Source organism: Pristiophorus japonicus, chromosome 3 (assembly GCF_044704955.1).
Source record: "Pristiophorus japonicus isolate sPriJap1 chromosome 3, sPriJap1.hap1, whole genome shotgun sequence".
NCBI classification, from domain to species: domain Eukaryota; kingdom Metazoa; phylum Chordata; class Chondrichthyes; family Pristiophoridae; genus Pristiophorus; species Pristiophorus japonicus.
Window position 1 is genome coordinate 190,984,148 of NC_091979.1, and position 20,244 is coordinate 191,004,391.

The following is a 20,244-nucleotide window of genomic DNA, read 5'->3' on the forward strand; positions in this document are numbered from 1 at the left end:
GTCCCCACCATCACAGAAGCAAGTCTTCAGCCAATTCAATTTACTGAATATCAAGAAACAGCTGTGTGCACTGTATACAGCAAAGGCTGTGGGCCCCGACACTATCCCAGCTGTCGTGCTGAAGATTTGTGCTCCAGAACTAGTCATGTCTCTAGCCAAGCTGATCCGGTGCAGCTACGACACTGGCATCAACCCGACAATGGAAAATTACCCAGGTATGTCCTGCCCACAAAAAGCAGGACAAATCCAATCCAGCCAATTTATCACCCCATCAGCCCACTCTCAATCATCAGCAAAGTGATGGAAGGAGCTGTTGACAATACTATTAAGTAGCATACACTCACCAATAACTTGCTTACCGATGCTCAGTTTGGGTTCCACCAGGATCACTTGGATCCAGACCTCATTAGCAGCCTTGGCCAAAAGAGCTGAATTCCAGAGGTAAGATGAGTGAGACTGCCCTTGACCTCAAGATAGCTTTTGACCGAGTGTGGCATCAAGGACCCGAGTAAAATTGATGTCAATGGGAATCAGGGAAAATCTCCACAGGTTGGAGTCATACCTAGCCCAAAGGAAGATGATTGTGGTTGATGGAGGCTAATCATTTCAGCCCTAGGACTTTGCTGCAGGAGTTCCTCAGGATAGTGTCCGAGGCCCAATCATTTTCAGCTGCTTCATCAATGACCTTCCCTCCATCATAAAGTCTGAAGTTGGGATGGTAACTGATGATTGCACAATGTTCAGTTCCATTCGCAACTCCTCAGATAATGAAGCAGTCAGTGCCTGCATGCAGCAAGACCTGGGCTGATAAGTGGCAAATAACATTTGTGCCACACAAGTGCCAGGCAATGAGAGTCTCTAACCACCGCCCCTTGACATTCAACAGCATTACCATTGCTGAATACCTCACCATCAACATCCTGGGGGTCACCATTGACCATAACTTAACTGGACCAGCCACATAAATACTGCGGCAACAAGAGTGTCAGAGGCTGGGTATTCTGTGGCGAGTATCTCACCTCCTGACTCCCCAAAGCCTTTCCACCATCGACAAGGCCCAAGTGAGGAGTGTGATGCAATACTCTCCACTTGCCTGGGTGAGTGTAGCTCCAAAAAATCTTGAAGCTCAACACCATCCAGGACAAAGTAGCCTGCTTAATTGGTACCACGATCTTAAACATTCACTCCCTCGACCACTGGTGCACCATGGCTGCAGTGTGTACCATCTACAAGATGCACTGCAGCAACTCGCCAAGGCTTCTTTGACAGCACCCCCCCCCAAACTCGTGACCTCTACCACCGAGAAGGACAAGTGCAGCAGGCGCATGGTAACACCACGTTGCCCTCCAAGTCACACACCATACTGACTTGGAAATATATCGCTGTTCCTTCATCTTCACTGGGTCAAAATCCTGGAACTCCTTACCTAACAGCACTGTGGGAGTACCTTCAACACACGTACTGCAGCTGTTTAAGAAGGCAGCTCACCACCACCTTCTTGAGGGCAATTGAGGATGGGCAGTAAATGCTGGCTTTGCCAGCGACTCCCACAAACCGTGAATGTGAGAAAACCTATCTCGGCCTTGAATATACTCAGCCTTGCAGCATCCACAGCCCTTTGGGGTAGAGAATTCCAAAGAGTAAAGAAATTCCTCCTGATATCAGTCTTAAATGGCCAAACCCTTACTCTGATGCTATGCCCCCTAGTATTAAACTCTCCAGCCAGGGGAAACAACATCTCAGCATCTACCCTGTCAATCCCCTCAGAATCTTGTATGTTTTCATGAGATCACCTCTTATTCATCTGAACAATATAGGCCCAATCTACTCAATCTCTCCTCAGAGGGAAACCCTCTCATCCCATCCCAGGGATCAATCTAGTGAACCTTTGTTGCACCGCTTCTATGGCATGTATATCCTTTTTCAGCTATGAAGACAAAAACTGTGCACAGTACTCCAGGTGTGGTCTCACCAAATCCCTGTAGAATTGTAGTAAGATTTCCTTACTCTTGTACTCCAACCTCCTTGCAATAAAGGCCAACATGCCAGTTGCCTTCCTAATTGTGTACTGTATCTGCATGCTAACTTCCTGTACGAAGACACCTAAATCTCAACACCAACATTTAATAGTTTCTCACCATTTAAAAATATATTCTGTTTTTCTATTCTTCCTACCAAAGTGAATAACCTCACATTTTCCCACATTATACCCCATCTGCCACCTTCTTGCTCACTCGCTTAACCGGTCTACATCCCTTTATAGGCTCTTTGTGTCCTCACAGCTTACTTTCCCACCTCGCTTTGTATAGTCAGCAAACTTGGATACATTACACTCGGTCCCTTCATCCAAGTCATTAATACTAGATTGTAAGGCCCCAGCACTGATCCTTGCGGCACCCCACTAGTACCAGCCTGACAACTTGCAAATAACACATTTATTCCTATTCGGTTTTCTATCCCAACCCCATGAGTCGTTACCTTGTGCAACAACTTTTCGTGTGGCTGAAAATGACCTATTTATCCCTACTCTGTTTTCTGTCCATTAACCAATCCTCTATCCATGTTAGCCCCACCCCATAAGCCCTTATGTTGCGTAACAACCTTATAGGTGACACTGTATCAAATGCCTTTTGGAAAACCAAATCTACGACATCAACTGGTTCCCCTTTACCCTGCTAGTTACATTCTCAAAAAACTCTAATAGTTTTGTCAAATATGATTTTCCTTTCATAAAACCATGTTGACTCTGCCTAATCATTATGATTTTCTAAGTGCCTTACCATTTCCTTAATAATGATTCCAGCATTTTCCTGACGACTGATGTCAAGCTGACTGGCTTGTAGTTCCCTGTTTTCTCTCTCCCCTCCTTTCTTGAATAGGCAGGCAGGATCTCATTACACATTCCAGAGAAACTGCTGGGTATGTCTTGTCCTCCAACGGGACCAATCAGAAATCTGGTGTTGGAAGTAAACATGATCGTACTTTTTCTCTACTGATCTTAGTTACTTTATGTTCCTCGCTCTCATTAGCCCCATGTTTCCCCACTATCTGGTATGCTTTTTGTGTCTTCTACTGTTTAACGTCTGCCATTTCCTTGTTCCCCATTGTAATTTCTCCCGTCTGAGCTTCTAAGGACCAACATTACTTTTTCTACTCTCTCCCTTTTTACATACTTGCAGAAGCTCTTCCAGTCTGATTTTATATTTCTTGGCAGTTTACTCTAAATTCTCCCTTTTTATCAATGTTTTTTAAAATACTGAGGCAAAGTAGTTATTTAATAATTCTGCCAGTAATTATGTGTTACTGTTCTCTATGGTACAGTCATGTGGCGCCTCAACACCTTGCACTGGCTTGGATGTTTTTCTCCTTTTAATTTCATGTATCCAGAGAGAGATTGGGAGCAAGAAGTGCTGCAGTGTAGTATGATCACGTGAAAACATTGTTAATTGAACAAAATCAAAATACTGCAGATGCTGGAAATCTGAAATAAAAATAGAAAATGTTGGAAAACACTCATCAGGTCAGACAGCATCTGTAGAGAGAAAAACAGAGTTAACATTTCAAGTCAATGACCTTGCATCAGAACTAGAAGAAGTTAGAGTTGACATGTTTTTAAGCATGTAGCCAGGGAAAAGTAAGTGGCTGGGGAGGTTGGAGGAAAGAACAAATGGATAGGTCTGTGATGGGGTAGAAGGTAGGAGTGATTAAATGATAAATGAACTGATGTGCTGGCAAATAGGGTGGTAATGGGACTAGTAAACAAAGAATGGGTTCAGAGGAGGTGTAAATAGTTACAGCAGAATAGCAGAGGGGAGGGAAGCTTGGAAAATATGGCAAAAGAGGGCAATGCTCCCATGGCCCTGGAATGTGGTGGAGAAAAGGTGGGCCGACGCCAGTCATGCAGACCATTCTGCTGGCCGTGTACCGATAGAAGATCCCCATCACAAGCACCAGCCCACACCACCTCCACTCCCAGTGGCTCTGGTGCAGCCATCCTCCAATTACCAGCAGCTGCAGTCTGAGAAAATCTGCAACATAGAAACATAGAAAATAGGTGCAGGAGTAGGCCATTTGGCCCTTCGAGCACCACCATTCAATAAGATCATGGCTGATCATTCACCTCAGTACCCCTTTCCTGCTTTCTCTCCATACCCCTTGATCCCTTTAACTGTAAAGGCCATATCCAACTCCCTCTTGAATATACCTAATGAACTGGCATCAATAACTCTCTGCGGAAGAGAATTCCACAGGTTAACAACTCTTGAGTGAAGAAGTTTCTCCTCATCTCGGTCCTAAATGGCTTACCCCTTATCCTTAGACTGTGACCCCTGTTCTGGACTCCCCCAACACCGGGAACATTCTTCCAGCATCTAACCTGTCCAGTCCCGTCATAATTTTATATGTTTCTATGGGATCCCCTCTCATTCTTCTTAAATCCAGTGAATACAGGCCTAGTTGATCCAGTCTCTCCTCATATGTCAGTCCTGCCATCCTGGGAATCAGTCTGATGAACCTTCGATGCACTCCCTCAATAGCAAGAATGTCCTTCCTCAGATTTGGAGACCAAAACTGAACACAATAGTCCAGGTGAGGCCTCACGAAGGACCTGTACAGCTGCAGCAAGACCTCCCTGCTCCTATACTCAAATCTCCTAGCTATGAAGGCCAACATGCCATTTGCTGCCTTCACTGCCTGCTGCACCTGCATGCCAACCTTCAATGACTGATGTACCATGACACCCAGGTCTTGTTGCACCTCCCCTTTTCCTAATCTGCCGCCATTCAGATATTCTGCCTTCGTGTTTTTACCACCAAAGTGGATAACCTCACATTTATCCACATTATACTGCATCTGCCATGCATTTGCCCACTCACCTAACCTGTCCAAGTCACCCTTCAGCCTCTTGGCATCCTCCTCACAGCTCACACCGCCACCCAGTTTAGTGTCATCTACAAACTTGGAGATATTACACTCAATTCTTTCATCTAAATCATTGATGTATATTGTAAATAGCTGGGGTCCCAGCACGAAGCCCTGCACACCCCACTAGTCACTGCCTGCCATTGTGAAAAGGACCCGTTTATCCCGACTCTCTGCTTCCTGTCTGTCAACCAGTTCTCTATCCACATAATACATTACCCCCAGTACCATGTGCTTTAATTTTGCACACCAATGTGTGGGACCTTGTCAAAAGCCTTTTGAAAGTCCAAATACACCACATCCATTGGTTCTCCCTTGTCCACTCTACTAGTTACATCCTCAAAAAATTCCAGAAGATTTGTCAAGCATGATTTCCCTTTCATAAATCCATGCTGACTTGGACCGATCCTGTAAATGCTATCCAAATGCACTGCTATTTCATCTTTAATAATTGATTCCAACATTTTCCCCACTACAAATGTCAGGCTAACCGGTCTATAATTACCCGTTTTCTCTCCTTCCTTTTTTTTTTAAAGTGGCGTTACATTAGCTACCCTCCAGTCCATAGGAACTGATCCAGAGTCGCTAGACTGTTGGAAAATGACTACCAATGAATCCACTATTTCTAGGGCCACTTCCTTAAGTACTCTGGGATGCAGACTATCAGGCCCTGGGGATTTATCGGCCTTCAATCCCATTAATTTCCCTAACACAATTTCCTGACTAATAAGGATTTCCTTCAGTTCCTCCTTCTCGCTAGACCCTCGGTCCCCTAGTATTTCCGGAACGGGCTGCTTAAGATCTAATTAACATCGAAGTTTTAATTGAACACTTTGCTGACTTGGTAAATAAAATTAGACACAACTACTGCTGTTCTGAGCAAGAACTATCAGTCAGAACTAAAGACTCTTTTGCACATCAAGATTAGAATTTACAATCTGCACTGTTCTCATTCTAGTGCTCGTATCAAATTCCTCACTGCACTATCTTATTAAAAGTATTGGCTCATTTATTTTAAATTTGCATCCAGAGTCTAATTGGAATTTCTGTCTAAGTTGCTGTGAAACGGCGTACAATTTTTTTCAGAACTTTCGCAGAGATTGAGGTGAACTTAAATTTTCCTTTGTGTTCCAGTAGCTTGCATATACCATTGTATTAGCCCATTTGTTCAATTAAGTCTATTGCAGAGAAATGGTCATTTTAATATTTTCTATTGGAGAAACAAGGAAATGTTGACAGGGAATCAGAGCTACTGTTTGGCTTTGCCTTTATTCAAACATTCTGTAAATAGCATATCAAGAGATTTGTCACCCTGAATGCTCGAACTCCTCTGATGGTGTCTCTAACGCAGAATGTCTAAACATTGCTTTGTAAGGATCTTGGATGTATAAATATAGCTTTGACAGTTCTAATTCTGCATGTTCTATGGTGAGAGCTATTTCAGGTATCTGTAGGGTTGATTAGATGCTATTAAAGTGCTAATTTTGAGAAGTCTTGCTGTGTTCCTTACAATTGAATCACTTTCAAGTAATCTTGTCCCTTGTGATGAGATTTCTAAGACTATTAGTTATCTGTGAGAAAGCAATGAAGGGATGGGATTATCTCCTGCAAGCACCCTCCACTTCAAAACTCAACTACAAGGGATGTCAGCATAGAGCCCATATAAATGCTAAGATACAGCTCTGTCCAAGTTGGAAATTCTACAATTCTCTCTCACTCCCATCTCAACATTGTACAGAAACTGCTACTGCTAAAGAAACAACAAAGTGCTTTCTTGTATCAATTCTACAGTGTTGCACCAAGTCCTGTTCACTCATCACCCCTGTGTTCACTGACCTACATTGCCACTTTGTCCAACAAAACCACTAATTTAAAATCTTCATCTTTGTGTTCAGATATCTTCATGGCTTCGCCCCTCCCTCTCTCTCTAACCTCCTCCAGCCCTCCAACCCTGCATGAACTTGTGTTCTCGACCTCTTGTGCTTCCTCGATTTCCTTTGCCTCAGCTGCCTGGGCCCAAAGCTCTGGAATTCTCTCCCTTCACCTCTCATTCTCTCTCTCTCTCTCTCTCTCTCTCTCTCTCTCTCTCTCTCTCTCTCCTCCTTTAAAACGCTCCTTAAAACCTACCTCTTTGACCAAGCTTTTGGTCACCTGTAATACCTCTGTGGCTCGGTGCCAAATTTCATCTGCTAACGCTCCTATGAAGCACCTTGTGATGTTTTACTATGTTAAAGGTGCTTTATAAATGTAATGTTATATCAGGGCATTTTGTTCTATGTTCACAGACCAACAAAGTTACTAATTTCATAAGGAAATAAAACAGTCGACAAACACGGTATTAAATAGTGTCTTGCAAAATAGATTCTACAGTGTGCTTTGTTTGATCAGTTTGTGGATAGAAAACTGGCAGTTTGGTCTCCCAGAGCCACAGTATTTCATGGGCTAATGTGGGGAGGTTGTGCTGGATTGCACTTGCACAGCTACTACAGTCCTTCAGTAAATGTTGTCCTTTGGATCTCCCTGCAAAGGAAGATTTATTTTCTGGTATACCACTTCCTAATGTAAGTCTCAAGATAAAATTGCAGCAACCTACCTCTACCTGGGCTCTACTATAACAGTTTCAATTGGTATGTGGAGGATCACCGAATGAAGAAGAAACTAAGCATATTCACCTTTAGTATGGTCTTCCTAGTAGTTGGAATGTAGTTTATTCTTGTGCCTGACTTTAGCTGTCAATCTGTGCTTCAGATCTACACTTGAGCTTTGGTTGGTGAGTACGTGCAAGTGGCCCATGGGCTTGGTTGTTACGAAGGGGTGTAAGTGATAGTGCTATATTCCAGTCATAAGAGAATGTCTTTCATTTCTCTCATTTATACATGTTCGATAATCTATATTCAAAAAATGAGAAAGACTGTATCAAAGGTAGATCATGTTTAAAATAAAAACCCCCACTCTGGCAGAATTTTGAAAGGGGAATTTATCCACATTATATTACTGCGCATGTTTTTTTTACTGAATGTAAGGATTTTTTTTTGAAAAAGCTAATTTTTCTGGTTGTAGGGTACGTTTGGTGGAGCGAGGCTCCCCCCATAGTCTTCCACTAATGGAGTCGGGAAAGGTAAGTGGACACAAAGAAAAGAAAGAAAGACTTGCATTTATATAGCGCCTTTCACAACCACTGGATGTCTCAAAGCACTTTACAGCCAATGAAGTACTTTTGGAATGTAGTCACTGTGGTAATGTGGGAAACGCGGCAGCCAACTTGCGTACAGCAAACTCCCACAAACAGCAATGTAACTGTTTGTACTGCACTTTTTTTGACAGGCGACAAGCTCCGCTCCTGTCAAGCTCCGCCTTCCTCCTGGCCCGAATCATTCCATGCACGTGGTGCCGAGAAGCAGGACCTGAGGTTCTGACTCTTTTCTTCCCCCCCCACCACCCACCCACCTGACAGGCATGGGGCCCGAGAGCGCCGGTCCTGGGCCTGAGAGAGAGAGAGAGAAACGGGTGGGGGGGTGAGACACATGGATGGGGGAAGACGGATCATGTTCTTGCAACCCCCCTACAAGGGACATCATTGGAGTGGATGATGTCCAGAAGTCACGACATTCTCTATTCACTTCATACCCAATAAACCTGTTAACAATCCGTACACAATGCCTGCCCCATCCATGGTGGGGTGGGTGGAAGTGGGGGAGGGGGAGGAGGTACTTGCGCTAGGATAAGGCACTTCGGCTGGGGGAGGGATGTACTTGGACTGGGGTAAGGCACTTCGGCTAGGGGAGGCATGCACTTGGACTGGGGTAAGGCACTTCGGCTGGCCCTTACTGTCTTCTGAGGAGCTCTGTGCTCTGTCGCTTCAGTAAGTCAAAATGGATCGAGTTACAATTTGCAAAGTCAGTGAGAACTTAGGATGGGCAGATCCAGTTACACATTCCTGTGAAACTTCAGGGTGTGGCTTATCCTTCATGGGGACCAAAGGGTGGAGCATGTTGGCCATTTTTGCAGTACAAATAAGCACGTTCCACAAACAGCAACGTGGTAATGACCAGATAATCAGTCTTTGTCGCAGAAGGAAAAAAGCCTTTCAAAGATGTTTCACAAAGGTTATTGATCAGCCGGGTATTAAAGGTTAAAACGGCATACCTTACAGTACACCAGTCCCTAGTTGGAAGAACAGGAGTGCAAAGACTTGAGCCCAGCCGCTGCTAATTTTTCATGTGGTAAAATTGGACTTCGTAATGCTGGGAAAGATGAAAAATGTCCTTTAATTTGCCTTGGGGGATTAAATATTTTATCTTTAGAAACTAAGTTGAAGAGCCAAGGCCCATAATCTAGGACATTACTGAGGTGCAATGGACATGATCAGGTAAATCAGAAAGTCGTGATTCTGTGACTCCAAGCTTGGGTTGTTTTTTTAAAAAGCCTAATGGTGTAGAATGAAGAAAAGACTGAGGGAGGAAAGGAGTTCAAAAGCAAAATACTGTGGATGCTGGAAATTTGAAATAAAAACACAAAATGCTGGAAATACTCAACAGGTCATGCATCTTCTTTGGCGAGAGAAACAGAGTTAATGTTTCAGATTCATGACCTTTAATCAAAACAAATATTGCACACGTACTCTATGTGGTTGTGTACATGTTGTATCACTTATGTAATATGGGAAATCTTGCATGTTTTCTGTAGCAATTAGACTTGCATGTTCTTTGTCCCCTTAATGGGTAGAAACGTCTTATCTTTTATTAAAGCAAAATACTGCTGGAAAACTGAAATAAAAACAGAAAATGCTCAGCAGGTCAGGCAGCAACTGTGGAGCGAGAAACCGAATTAACGTTTCAGATTGATGACCTTTCATCAGAACTGGAAAAAGATAGAGATGTAACCGGTTTTAAGCATTGAATTAACAATCAACAAGAACTCTTTGCAAAAATAATGAACTGCATAGCTGATCTTCAGCTCAGTCTATTTAATCTACTTCTTTTGCAGATTCTCCCTGGAGTAAAGGTCATCATAACTAATCCAGAGACTAAAGGCCCTCTGGGAGATTCTCACTTGGGGGAGGTGAGTCAGGAAGAACCAAATGCTAATCAAAATCAGTTGATGCTACAATTAGTCCCTAGTTTCTACATTGGAAAATGTAGAGTTGTAAAATTATCTTGATAATATTTATCAATACTGTGGTAAGATGACTGTGTTGTACTTTTTTTGACGTGCTTGATCTTAAGTACTAGCAAATTTATAATACAGAGTATAATTAATGTATTTTCTATAAAATTTTAAAATTGACAATGAAAAGTTACCCTTGGCTTTGGTTACAGTCCTGTTTCCTGGGCATAGTGTTGATCAGGAACTGACACAGTTGTTGTCCAATGACTTCCTTCACCTCATTGTCCGTCACCTGCAGCAGTTGCTGGAGGAACATTTGGACATGTATGTTGTACTTCAGATAGTGCTGCAACTGCCTCTCTGGGTTTAAATGCAGACTGGGTGCATCTGCATATTTGTCTTTCCAGAATTATTCTTCTATTCTTTTGTTCCCATCCTTAGTTCCGCAAGAGGCACTGAGTATAGTTACTGTTGTTATGTAGGCGAACATAAGAATTAGATGCTGGAGTAGGCCATACAGCCCTACGAGCCTGCTCTGCCATCCAATAAGATCATGGCTCATGCAAAAGCAAAATTCTGTTTTTCTCTCCACAGACACTGGCTGACCCGCTGAGATTTCCAGAATTTTCAGTTTTTATTTAAGATCATGGCTGATCTTCGACCGCAACTCAACTTTCCTGCCCAATCGCCATATTCCTTTATTCCCCGAGAGTCCAAAAATCTATCTAGCCCTCAACCTTGAATATACTCAACGACTCACTTTCCACAGCCCTTTGGAGTAGAGAATTCCAAAGATTCACAACCCTTTGAGTTAAGAAATTCCTCCTCATCTCGGTTTTAAATGGCCGACCACTTATCCTTAGAATATGCCCCCTAGTTCTAGACTCTCCAGCCAGGGGAAACAACCTCTCAGCATCTACCCTGTCAATCCCCTTCAGAATCTTCTATGTTTCAATGAGATCACCTCTCATTCGTCTAAACTCCAGGTGTGGTCTCATTAAAGCCCTATAGAATTGTAGTCAGACTTCCTTACTCTTGTACTCCAAACCCCTTGCAATAAAGGCCAACATGCCATTTGCCTTCCTAATTACTTACTGTACCTACATGCCGACTTCCTGCACCTAAACCTGAATACCAACATTTAATAGTTTCTCATAATTTAAAAAAATATTCTGTTTTTCTATTTTTACTACCAAAGTGAATAATCTTGCATTTCCCCACATTATACTCCATCTGACGCCTTACTGCCCACTTACTTAACCTGTCTATATCTCTTTGTGTCCTCTTGTGTCCTCCTCACAGCTTACTTTCCCACCTAGCTTTGTATCGTCAGAAAACTTGGATATATTTTAAAGTCATTAATGTAGATTGTAAATAGCTGAGGCCCAGGTACTGATCCTTGCGGTACCCCACAAGTAACAATCTGCCAACCTGAAAATGACCCATTTATCCCTACTCTCTGTTTTCTGTCCATGAGCCAATCCTCCATCCATGCTAATATATTGCCCCAAGTCCATGAGCCCTTATCTTGCGTAGCAACCTTTTATGTGGCACCTTATCAAATGCCTTTTGCAAATCCAAATATACTACATCCACTGGTTCCCCTATGCCTACCCTGCTATGCACATCCTCAAACTAAAAAAAATGATTAAGAAAGGGAAGATAGACTATGAAAGTAAACTTGCATGAAATATAAAAACAGATAGCAAGAGTTTTTACAGATATATAAAAAGGAAAAGAGTGGTAAAGTAAATGTTGGTCCCTTAGAGGACGAGACCGGGAAATTAGTGATGGGGAACATGGAGATGGCAGAAACTCTGAACCAATATTTTGTATTACTCTTTACGGTAGAGGACACTTAGAAATATCCCAACACTGGATAGTCAAGGGGCTATAGCGAACGTAACACAATCACAATCACTAAGGAGTTGATACTCAGTAAGATAATGGGACCAAAGGCGGATAAATCCCCTGGACCTGATGGCTTATATCCTATGGTCTTAAGAGAAGTAACGGCAGGGATAGTGGATGCATTGGTTGTAATTTACCAAAATTTCCTGGATTCTGGGGAGGTCTCAGCAAATTGGAAAACTGCAAATGTAACGCCCCTATTTAAAAAAAAGGCAGACAAAAAGCAGGAAACTATAGACCAGTTAGCCTAACCTCTCTGGTTGGGAAAATATTGGAGTCCATTATTAAAGAGGCAGTAGCAGGACATTTGAAAAAGCATAATGCAATCAGGCAGAGTCGGCATGGATTTATGAAGGGGAAGTCATGCTTGACGAATTTACTGGAATTCTTTGAGGATGTAACTAACAGGGTGGATAAAGGGGAACAGTAGACGTGGTGTATTTGAACTTACAGAAGGCATTTGACAAGGTGCCACAAAAAAGGTTACTGCACAAGATAAATGTTCATGGAGTTAGGGGTAATATATTAGCATGGATAGAGGATTGGCTAACTAACAGAAAACAGAGAGTTGGGATAAATGGGTTCATTCTCGGGTTAGATAGAAACATAGAAAATAGGTGCAGGAGTAGGCCATTCGGCCCTTTGAGCCTGCGCCGCCATTCAATGAGTTCATGGCTGAACATGCAACCTCAGTACCCCATTCCTGCTTTCTTGCCATATCCCTTGATCCCCCTAGTAGTAAGGACCTCATCTAACTCCTTTTTGAATATATTTAGTGAATTGGCCTCAACAACTTCGTGTGGTAGAGAATTCCACAGGTTCACCACTCTCTGGGTTAAGAAGTTTCTCCTCATCTCGGTCCTAAATGGCTTACCCCACATCCTTAGACTGTAACCCCTGGTTCTGGACTTCCCCAACATTGGGAACATTTTTCCTGCATCTAACCTGTCTAAACCCGTCAATTTTAAAAGTTTCTATGAGATCCCCTCTCATTCTTCTAAACTCCAGTGAATACAAGCCCAGTTGATCCAGTCATTCTTGATATGTCAGTCCCGCCATCCCAGGAATCAGTCTGGTGAACCTTCGCTGAACTCCCTCAATAGCAAGAATGCTCTTCCTCAAGTTAGGAGACCAAAACTGTACACAATACACTCCAGGTGTGGCCTCACCAAGGCCCTGTACAACTGCAGTAACAGCTCCCTGTACTCAAATCCTCTCGCTATGGAGGCCAACATGCCATTTGCTTTCTTAACCGCCTGCTGTACCTGCATGCCAAACTTCAATGACTGATGTACCATGATACCCAGGTCTCGTTGCACCTTCCCTTTTCCTAATCTGTCACCATTCAGGTAATAGTCTGTCTCTCTGTTTTTAACCACCAAAGTGGATAACCTCACATTTATCCACATTATACTTCATCTGCCATGCATTTGCCCACTCACCTAACCCATCCAAGTCACTCTGCAGCCTCATAGCATCCTCCTCGCAGCTCACACTGCCACCCAACTTAGTGTCATCTGCAAATTTGGAGATACTACATTTAATCCCCTCGTCTAAATCATTAATGTACAATGTAAACAGCTGGAGCCCCAGCACAGAACCTTGCTGTACCCCACTAGTCACTGCCTGCCATTCTGAAAAGTACCCATTTACTCCTACTCTTTGCTTCCTGTCTGCCAACCAGTTCTCAATCCACGTCAGCACACTACCCCCAATCCCATGTGCTTTAACTTTGCACATTAATCTCTTGTGTGGGACCTTGTCGAAAGCCTTCTGAAAGCCCAAATACACCACATCAACTGGTTCTCCCTTGTCCACTTTACTGGAAACATCCTCAAAAAATTCCAGAAGATTTGTCGAGCATGATTTCCCTTTCACAAATCCATGCTGACTTGGATCTATCATGTCACCTCTTTGCAAATGTGCTGCTATGACATCCTTAATAATTGATTCCATCATTTTACCCACTACCGATGTTAGGCTGACCGGTCTATAATTCCCTGTTTTCTCTCCCATCTTTTTTTAAAAGTGGGGTTACATTGGCTACCCTCCACTCCATAGGAACTGATCCAGAGTCTATGGAATGTTGGAAAATGACAGTCAATGCATCCGCTATTTCCAAGGCCACCTCCTTAAGTACTCTGGGATGCAGTCCGTCAGGCCCTGGAGATTTATCGGCCTTCAATCCCATCAATTTTCCCAACACAATTTCCCGACTAATAAGGATTTCCCTCAGTTCCTCCTTCTTACTAGACCCTCCGACCCCTTTTATATCCGGAAGGTTGTTTGTGTCCTCCTTAGTGAATACCGAACCAAAGTACTTGTTCAATTTGTCTGCCATTTCTTTGTTCCCCGTTATGACTTCCCCTGATTCTGACTGCAGGGGACCTACGTTTGTTTTTACTAACCTTTTTCTCTTTACATATCTATAGAAGCTTTTGCAATCCGTCTTAGTGTTCCCTACAAGCTTCTTCTCGTACTCCATTTTCCCTGCCCTAATCAAACCCTTTGTCCTCCCCTGCTGAGTTCTAAATTTCTCCCAGTCCCCAGGTTCGCTGCTATTTCTGGCCAATTTGTATGCCACTTCCTTGGCTTTAATATTATCCCTGATTTCCCTTGATAGCCACGGGTTGGCAATCAGTAACTCGTGGGGTGCCGCAGGGATCAGTGCTGGGACCCCAACTATTTACAATCTATATTAACGACTTGGATGAAGGGACCGAGTGTAACGTAGACAAGTTTGCTGACTATACAAAGATGGGAGGAAAAGCAATGCGTGAGGAGGACACACAAAACCTGCAAAATGACATAGACAGGCTAACTAAGTGGGCAAAAAATTTGGCAGATGGAGTTTAATGTTGGTAAGTGTGAGGTCATGCACTTTTGCAAACAAATGGAAGAGCAAGTTATTATTTAAGTGGAGAAAAATTGCGAAGTGCTGTAGTACAGCAGGATCTGGGCCGTCCTGATGCATGAAACACAAAAGGTTAGTATGCAGGTACAGCAAGTGATCACGAAGGTCAATGGAATCTTGGCCTTTATTGCAAAGGGGATGGAGTATAAAAGCAGGGAAGTCTTGCTACAGTTATACAGGGTATTGCTGAGGCCACACCTAGAATACTGCGTACAGTTTTGGTTTCCATATTTAAGGAAGGATATACTTGCATTGGAAGCTGTTCAGAGAAAGTTCACTAGGTTGATTCCGGGGATGAGGGGGTTGACTTATGAGGAAAGGTTGAGTAGGTTGGGCCTCTACTCATTGGAATTCAGAAGAATGAGAGGTGAGCTTATCGAAATGTATAAGCCTATGAGGGGGCTTGACAAGGTGGATACAGAGAGGATGTTTCCACTGATAGGGGAGACTAGAACTAGGGGGCATAATCTTAGAATAAGGGGCCGCCTATCTAAAACTGAGATGAGAAGGAACTTCTTCACTCAGGATTGTAAATCTGTGGAATTGGCTGTGGAAGCTGGATCACTGAATAAATTTAAGACAAAGATAGATAGTTTCTTAACCGATAAGGGAATAAGGGGTTATGGGGAGCGGGCAGGGAAGTGGACCGAAGGCCATGATTGTATTACTCCTGCTTCTATTATGTTATGTTTTCTCTCTCCCTCCTTTCTTGAATAGTGGGGTTACATTTGCTACCTTCCAATCTGCTGGGACCGTTCTAGAATCTCGGGAATTTTGAAACATCACTACCAATGCTTCCACTATCTCTACAGCAACCCCTTTTAGAACCCTATGATGTAGACTATCAGGTCCAGGGGATTTGTCGGCTTTTAGTCCCATTAGTTTCTTAAGTACTTTTTCTCTACTGATATTAATTACTTTAAGTTCCTTACTCTTAGCTCCTTGGTTCCCCACTTTTTTTGGAATGAGCTCCTTAGTTCCCCACTTTTTTTGGTAATCAATAATGCAGATAGCAAGATTCCACATACAGTAAAATGTATCTTTTTTGGGGTGTTGCCTGAGGGATAAATGTTGCTCGGGACACTCGCCTGCTCCCCTTCAAATAATGCCATAGGATCATTTCCATCCACCTGAGGGCAGATGGGGCCTCAGTTTATATCCAATCCGAATGACAGCATCTCCATCAATGCAGTACTCCCTCAGTACTGCACTGAAATGTTAAACTAGATTAAAGGTTCCCAAATCTTTTTTGAGCCCTCCCTTCAAAGATTCACGTTCCATACGCACCCCTACCTTGTTGTTTTTAAATGGTCTTTTTGCATAATTAATGTTGGTGTAAATGTAGCTGGTAACCCAGAATACTTCAGTCTTGTGTCTTTAACTGTTTTAATTCTGCCTTTTTAGTATGAAGTGCAATCATACCATTAGAGCTTATTAGCCGGGAAATTCCTTGGATCTCCCTGCTGCATTGGATGATTTCTACTATACTTGCGACGTAACATCGGTGAAGCGAGCACATCCAAGGAATTTCCTGGCCACTATTAGTGTAAGCAAGTTTAATAAATGGGGAAACTGCAGTCTTCCCCACTCTCTGGGTTGGGGATATGAGCAGGTTGAACAACCTTCTGCAGGTGGAACTAGAATGGGGCTATTGTCAGGTTGTTTGGGGGTGGAACAGGGAGTTAATGAATCGATGGGTTGCTGTGCAAGCATCAAGAAACCATGAATGTGGATGCCATTATTAATTTATTTCTCAATATAAGTTGACTCCAAGCACGCAGTAACACTAAACCCATGGAGGATGAAATCAGCTTTCCAGAAAGGTGCAAAGCACTGGGCAGTAATTTAAAATTTTTCATGTTGACACGTATTTTTAAAGGAGTGCTATTTATCTGTTCCCTCTAAACATCACAGAGACTCAAGGGCTCATGAGGGCTTGGATGCATGGAAAAAATAAACAGACCCTCCATGGAGCTACAGAACTCTGGGCAAAGAACCTTTTAACAGATTTTTGAAGCAAACTCCAGGGGGCACCGATTTGCTGCTATTGTTTTATTCCTCTATGACAGCAAAGAGCCCAAGTCTCTTGAGCACTTCCAAACAAAATGTATGCTGCACAGGTTGCCATGCCCAGTCCTCCAGATTTGCTCTGGAGTCTTCAGGAATTGAAAATTAATCTCCTGGATACTACTGCAAGCAACCCAGGAGAAAAATCATAGGGGCATTAATTTTTTGTTTCTTTGAATCCTTTCGTATATTGATTATTGTTTTGGGAGTCTCGTGTCAGGCATACGGACGATGTGGCCTGTCCAGCAGAGCTGATCCAGCAGAGCTGATCCAGCGTGGTCAATGCTTCCATGCTGCAGCTGTTGGCCTGAGCGAGAACACTGACGATCGTGCACCTATTCTGCCAATGGATTTGCAGGATCTTGCAGAGGTAACATTGGTGGTACTTCTCCAAAACAAACACTCTACTCGGAGCTCTGACACGGCAAGCGAGCCGTGGGCAGAGGAAACGCTTGAAGGACACCCTCAAAGCCTCCTTGATAAAGTGCAACATCCTCATCGACACCTGGGAAATCCCTGGTCCAAGACTGCCCAAAGTGGAGGCAAAGCATCCGGAAAGGCGCTGAACACCTCGAGTCTCTTCGCCGAGAACAAGCTGAAGCCAAGCGTCGACAACGGAAGGAGCACGCGGCAACCCAGGCACCACAACCTTCCGTTCCTTCAACTACCATCTGCCCCACTTGTGACAAAAACTGTAGGTCCTGCATTGGACTCGTCAGTCACCTGAGAACTAATTTTTAGTGTGGAAGCAAGTCATCCTTGACTCCGAGGGACTAGCTAAGAAGAAGATATCGATTATAGAAATATTGGAGATGGGGAGAAAAAGCTGATTGACTGACTATATGGAACTCTTGGAGGTCGGGGTGGGGGGGCGTCTCTTTTGAAGTAACCTGTCGGAATACAGCCAACCAGTGTTGGCAACCCTGCGCAGAGGTACAGACTAGAAGACAAACAAGTTTTTTTTTATTACTAAAAGAAATTAATTTAAACTGAGGCATAATGAAAATACTTGTAAGCTGGAACCGTTTTCAGGGAATGCCTGAAAATTTGAAGAGAACAGAATCAGGAAACAGCTTGAGAGTTGAAGAGAGTGCTACAGCGCCGACAATGGAGAAAATACAGATTACAGGCATTACCTGTTGGTTACGGCGAGCATCCTCTTCACTCTGGCCTAGATTATCTGTTCAAGTCCTGTAGTGAGGTACCTTCTGGCTCAAGCCATGGTAAGTGGGACAGAAAAATCTAATGCGGGAAAAAATACAGGCAACTCTCAATTATCCGTACACGGATCCAACGGAAAACCGTTGTAACGGGATTTAAAAACCTGTTGCTAACAAGTGAAAAGACCAAATAATTAGCAAAAATCTCCTTCCAAACACTGCTCATTTGTATTTGCTCATTCTCTCTCTCTCTCACACTCTCTCTCACAATCACATATTCTCTCTCTCTCACACTCTCTCTCACTCACCGTAAAAATCACCCTCCTCTGCCCTTGCTTTGCTGGTGTGTGTGTGTGCGCGCTGCTGCAGCCGCTGTCTCTCGCGGCCGCCGCTGACGTTGGGAACAGGGGCAGTGCCGACACCGGGTTCCAAACACAGAACCTGTACATGCATGCTGGTAATGTCCATCTTTTGTTACTATTTGTAGCTGATTGTATTGACTCATTAAAGTTTTAACTTATAAATGTAAACTCGCCCTAACGATTGTATTTATTCATTAAAGTTTTAACTTTAAAATGTAGACTCACCCTAATGGAAAAATCGTTTACCCGGAATAGCCCAATCCCCAAGTGACCCGGATAATCGAGAGTTGCCTGTATGTATATTATTTTTTAAGAGGGCTATGTATTCATAGAATCATAAAAAGTTACAGTACGGAAGGAGGCCATTTCGTCCCATCATGTCCGCGCTGGCTGACAGAGCAATCCAGCCTAATCCCACTTTCCAGTTCTTGGTCTGTAGCCCTGTAGGTTACGGCAGTTCAAGTGCACATCCAAGCACTTTTTAAATGTGGTGAGGGTTTCTGCCTCTACCACTCTTTCAAGCAGTGAGCTCCAGACCCCCACCAGCCTTTGGGTGAAGACATTTCCCCTCAAATCTCCTCTAAACCTCCTACCAATTACTTTAAATCTGTGCCCCCTGGTTGTTGACCCCTCTGCTAGGGGAAATAGATCCTTTTTATCCACTCTATTTAGGCCCCTCATAATTTTATACATCTCAATAAGGTCTCCCCTCAATCTCCTCTGTTCCAAAGAAAACAACCCTAGCCTATCCAATCTTTCCTCATAGCCAACATTCTCCAGCCCTGGCAACATCCTCGTACATCTCCTCTGTACCCTCTCTGCTGTAATCACATCTTTCCTGTAATGTGGTGACCAGAACTGCATGCAGTTCTCTAGCTGTGGCCTAACTAGTGTTTGCTACAGTTCAAGCATAACCTCCCTGCTCTTGTATTCTATGCCTCAGCTAATAAAGGCAAGTATTCTGTATGCCTTTTTAACCAACTTGTCTACTTGGCCTGCTAAACCGCCTGATTCTCTACCTGTGAATTAAAATTAATTGATAAGTTGGAGGAAATAATGATTTGCTGCTGATTGTGACATCTTTCTTGCACAGATCTGGGTGAGCAGTCCTCACAACGCCACTGGATACTACACTGTTTATGGTGAAGAGTCTTTGCATGCTGACCATTTTAATGCCAAGCTCAGTTTTGGGGACACACAGACCTTGTGGGCGCGGACAGGATATCTGGGATTTCTTCGCAGAACAGATCTGACTGACGCAACTGGAGGTAAGACTTGGTGTGAAAAATAGCATTCATTTAGTTGTTCAGCTTGGCTTTAAGGTTTAAATTGTGTAATACACTTCAAGTAAACACATTGTTAAAATGGGACAATTTTTAAAATGATGCATTAAAGCATCAGAGCTTGGTGAGAAAGTATGTTGTGAGGACGCAAAGAGACTGCAAAGCGATATAGACCGGTTAAATGATTGGGCAAGAATGTGGCAGATGGAGTATAGTGTGGGGAAATATGAAATTATTCACTTTGGTAGGAAGGATGGAAAAGCATTATTTTTTCAACGGTGAGAGACGAGTAAATGTTGGTATTCAGAGGGATTTTGGTGTCCTTGTATATGAATTGCAGAAAGTTGACATGCAGGTGCAGCAAGCAATTAGGAAGGCAAATAGTATGCTAGTCTTTATTGTTGGCCAAGGGGGTTGGAGTATAAGAGCAAGAAAGTCTTGCTGCAATTATATAGGGCTTTGGTGAGAGCACACTAGTAATACTGTGTACAGTTTTGGTCTCCTTACCTAAGGAAGGATAT

At 43.2% G+C, this 20,244-nt stretch overlaps 1 protein-coding gene across 2 annotated transcripts in view; it reads left to right on the plus strand.

Moving 5' to 3' along the window:
- LOC139260043 (disco-interacting protein 2 homolog A-like) overlaps positions 1–20,244 on the plus strand; it is a 441,929-nt gene that overhangs the window by 395,500 nt on the left and 26,185 nt on the right. Inside the window, exons 34-36 of one of the 2 annotated variants that reach the window (XM_070876127.1) lie at positions 7,981–8,038; positions 9,907–9,981; positions 19,534–19,708. In XM_070876127.1, the coding sequence (XP_070732228.1) occupies positions 7,981–8,038; positions 9,907–9,981; positions 19,534–19,708 (308 nt within the window). Of the gene's footprint in view, positions 1–7,980; positions 8,039–9,906; positions 9,982–19,533; positions 19,709–20,244 lie in introns of those variants that run through there. The other variant, XM_070876128.1, reaches the window with a different exon arrangement.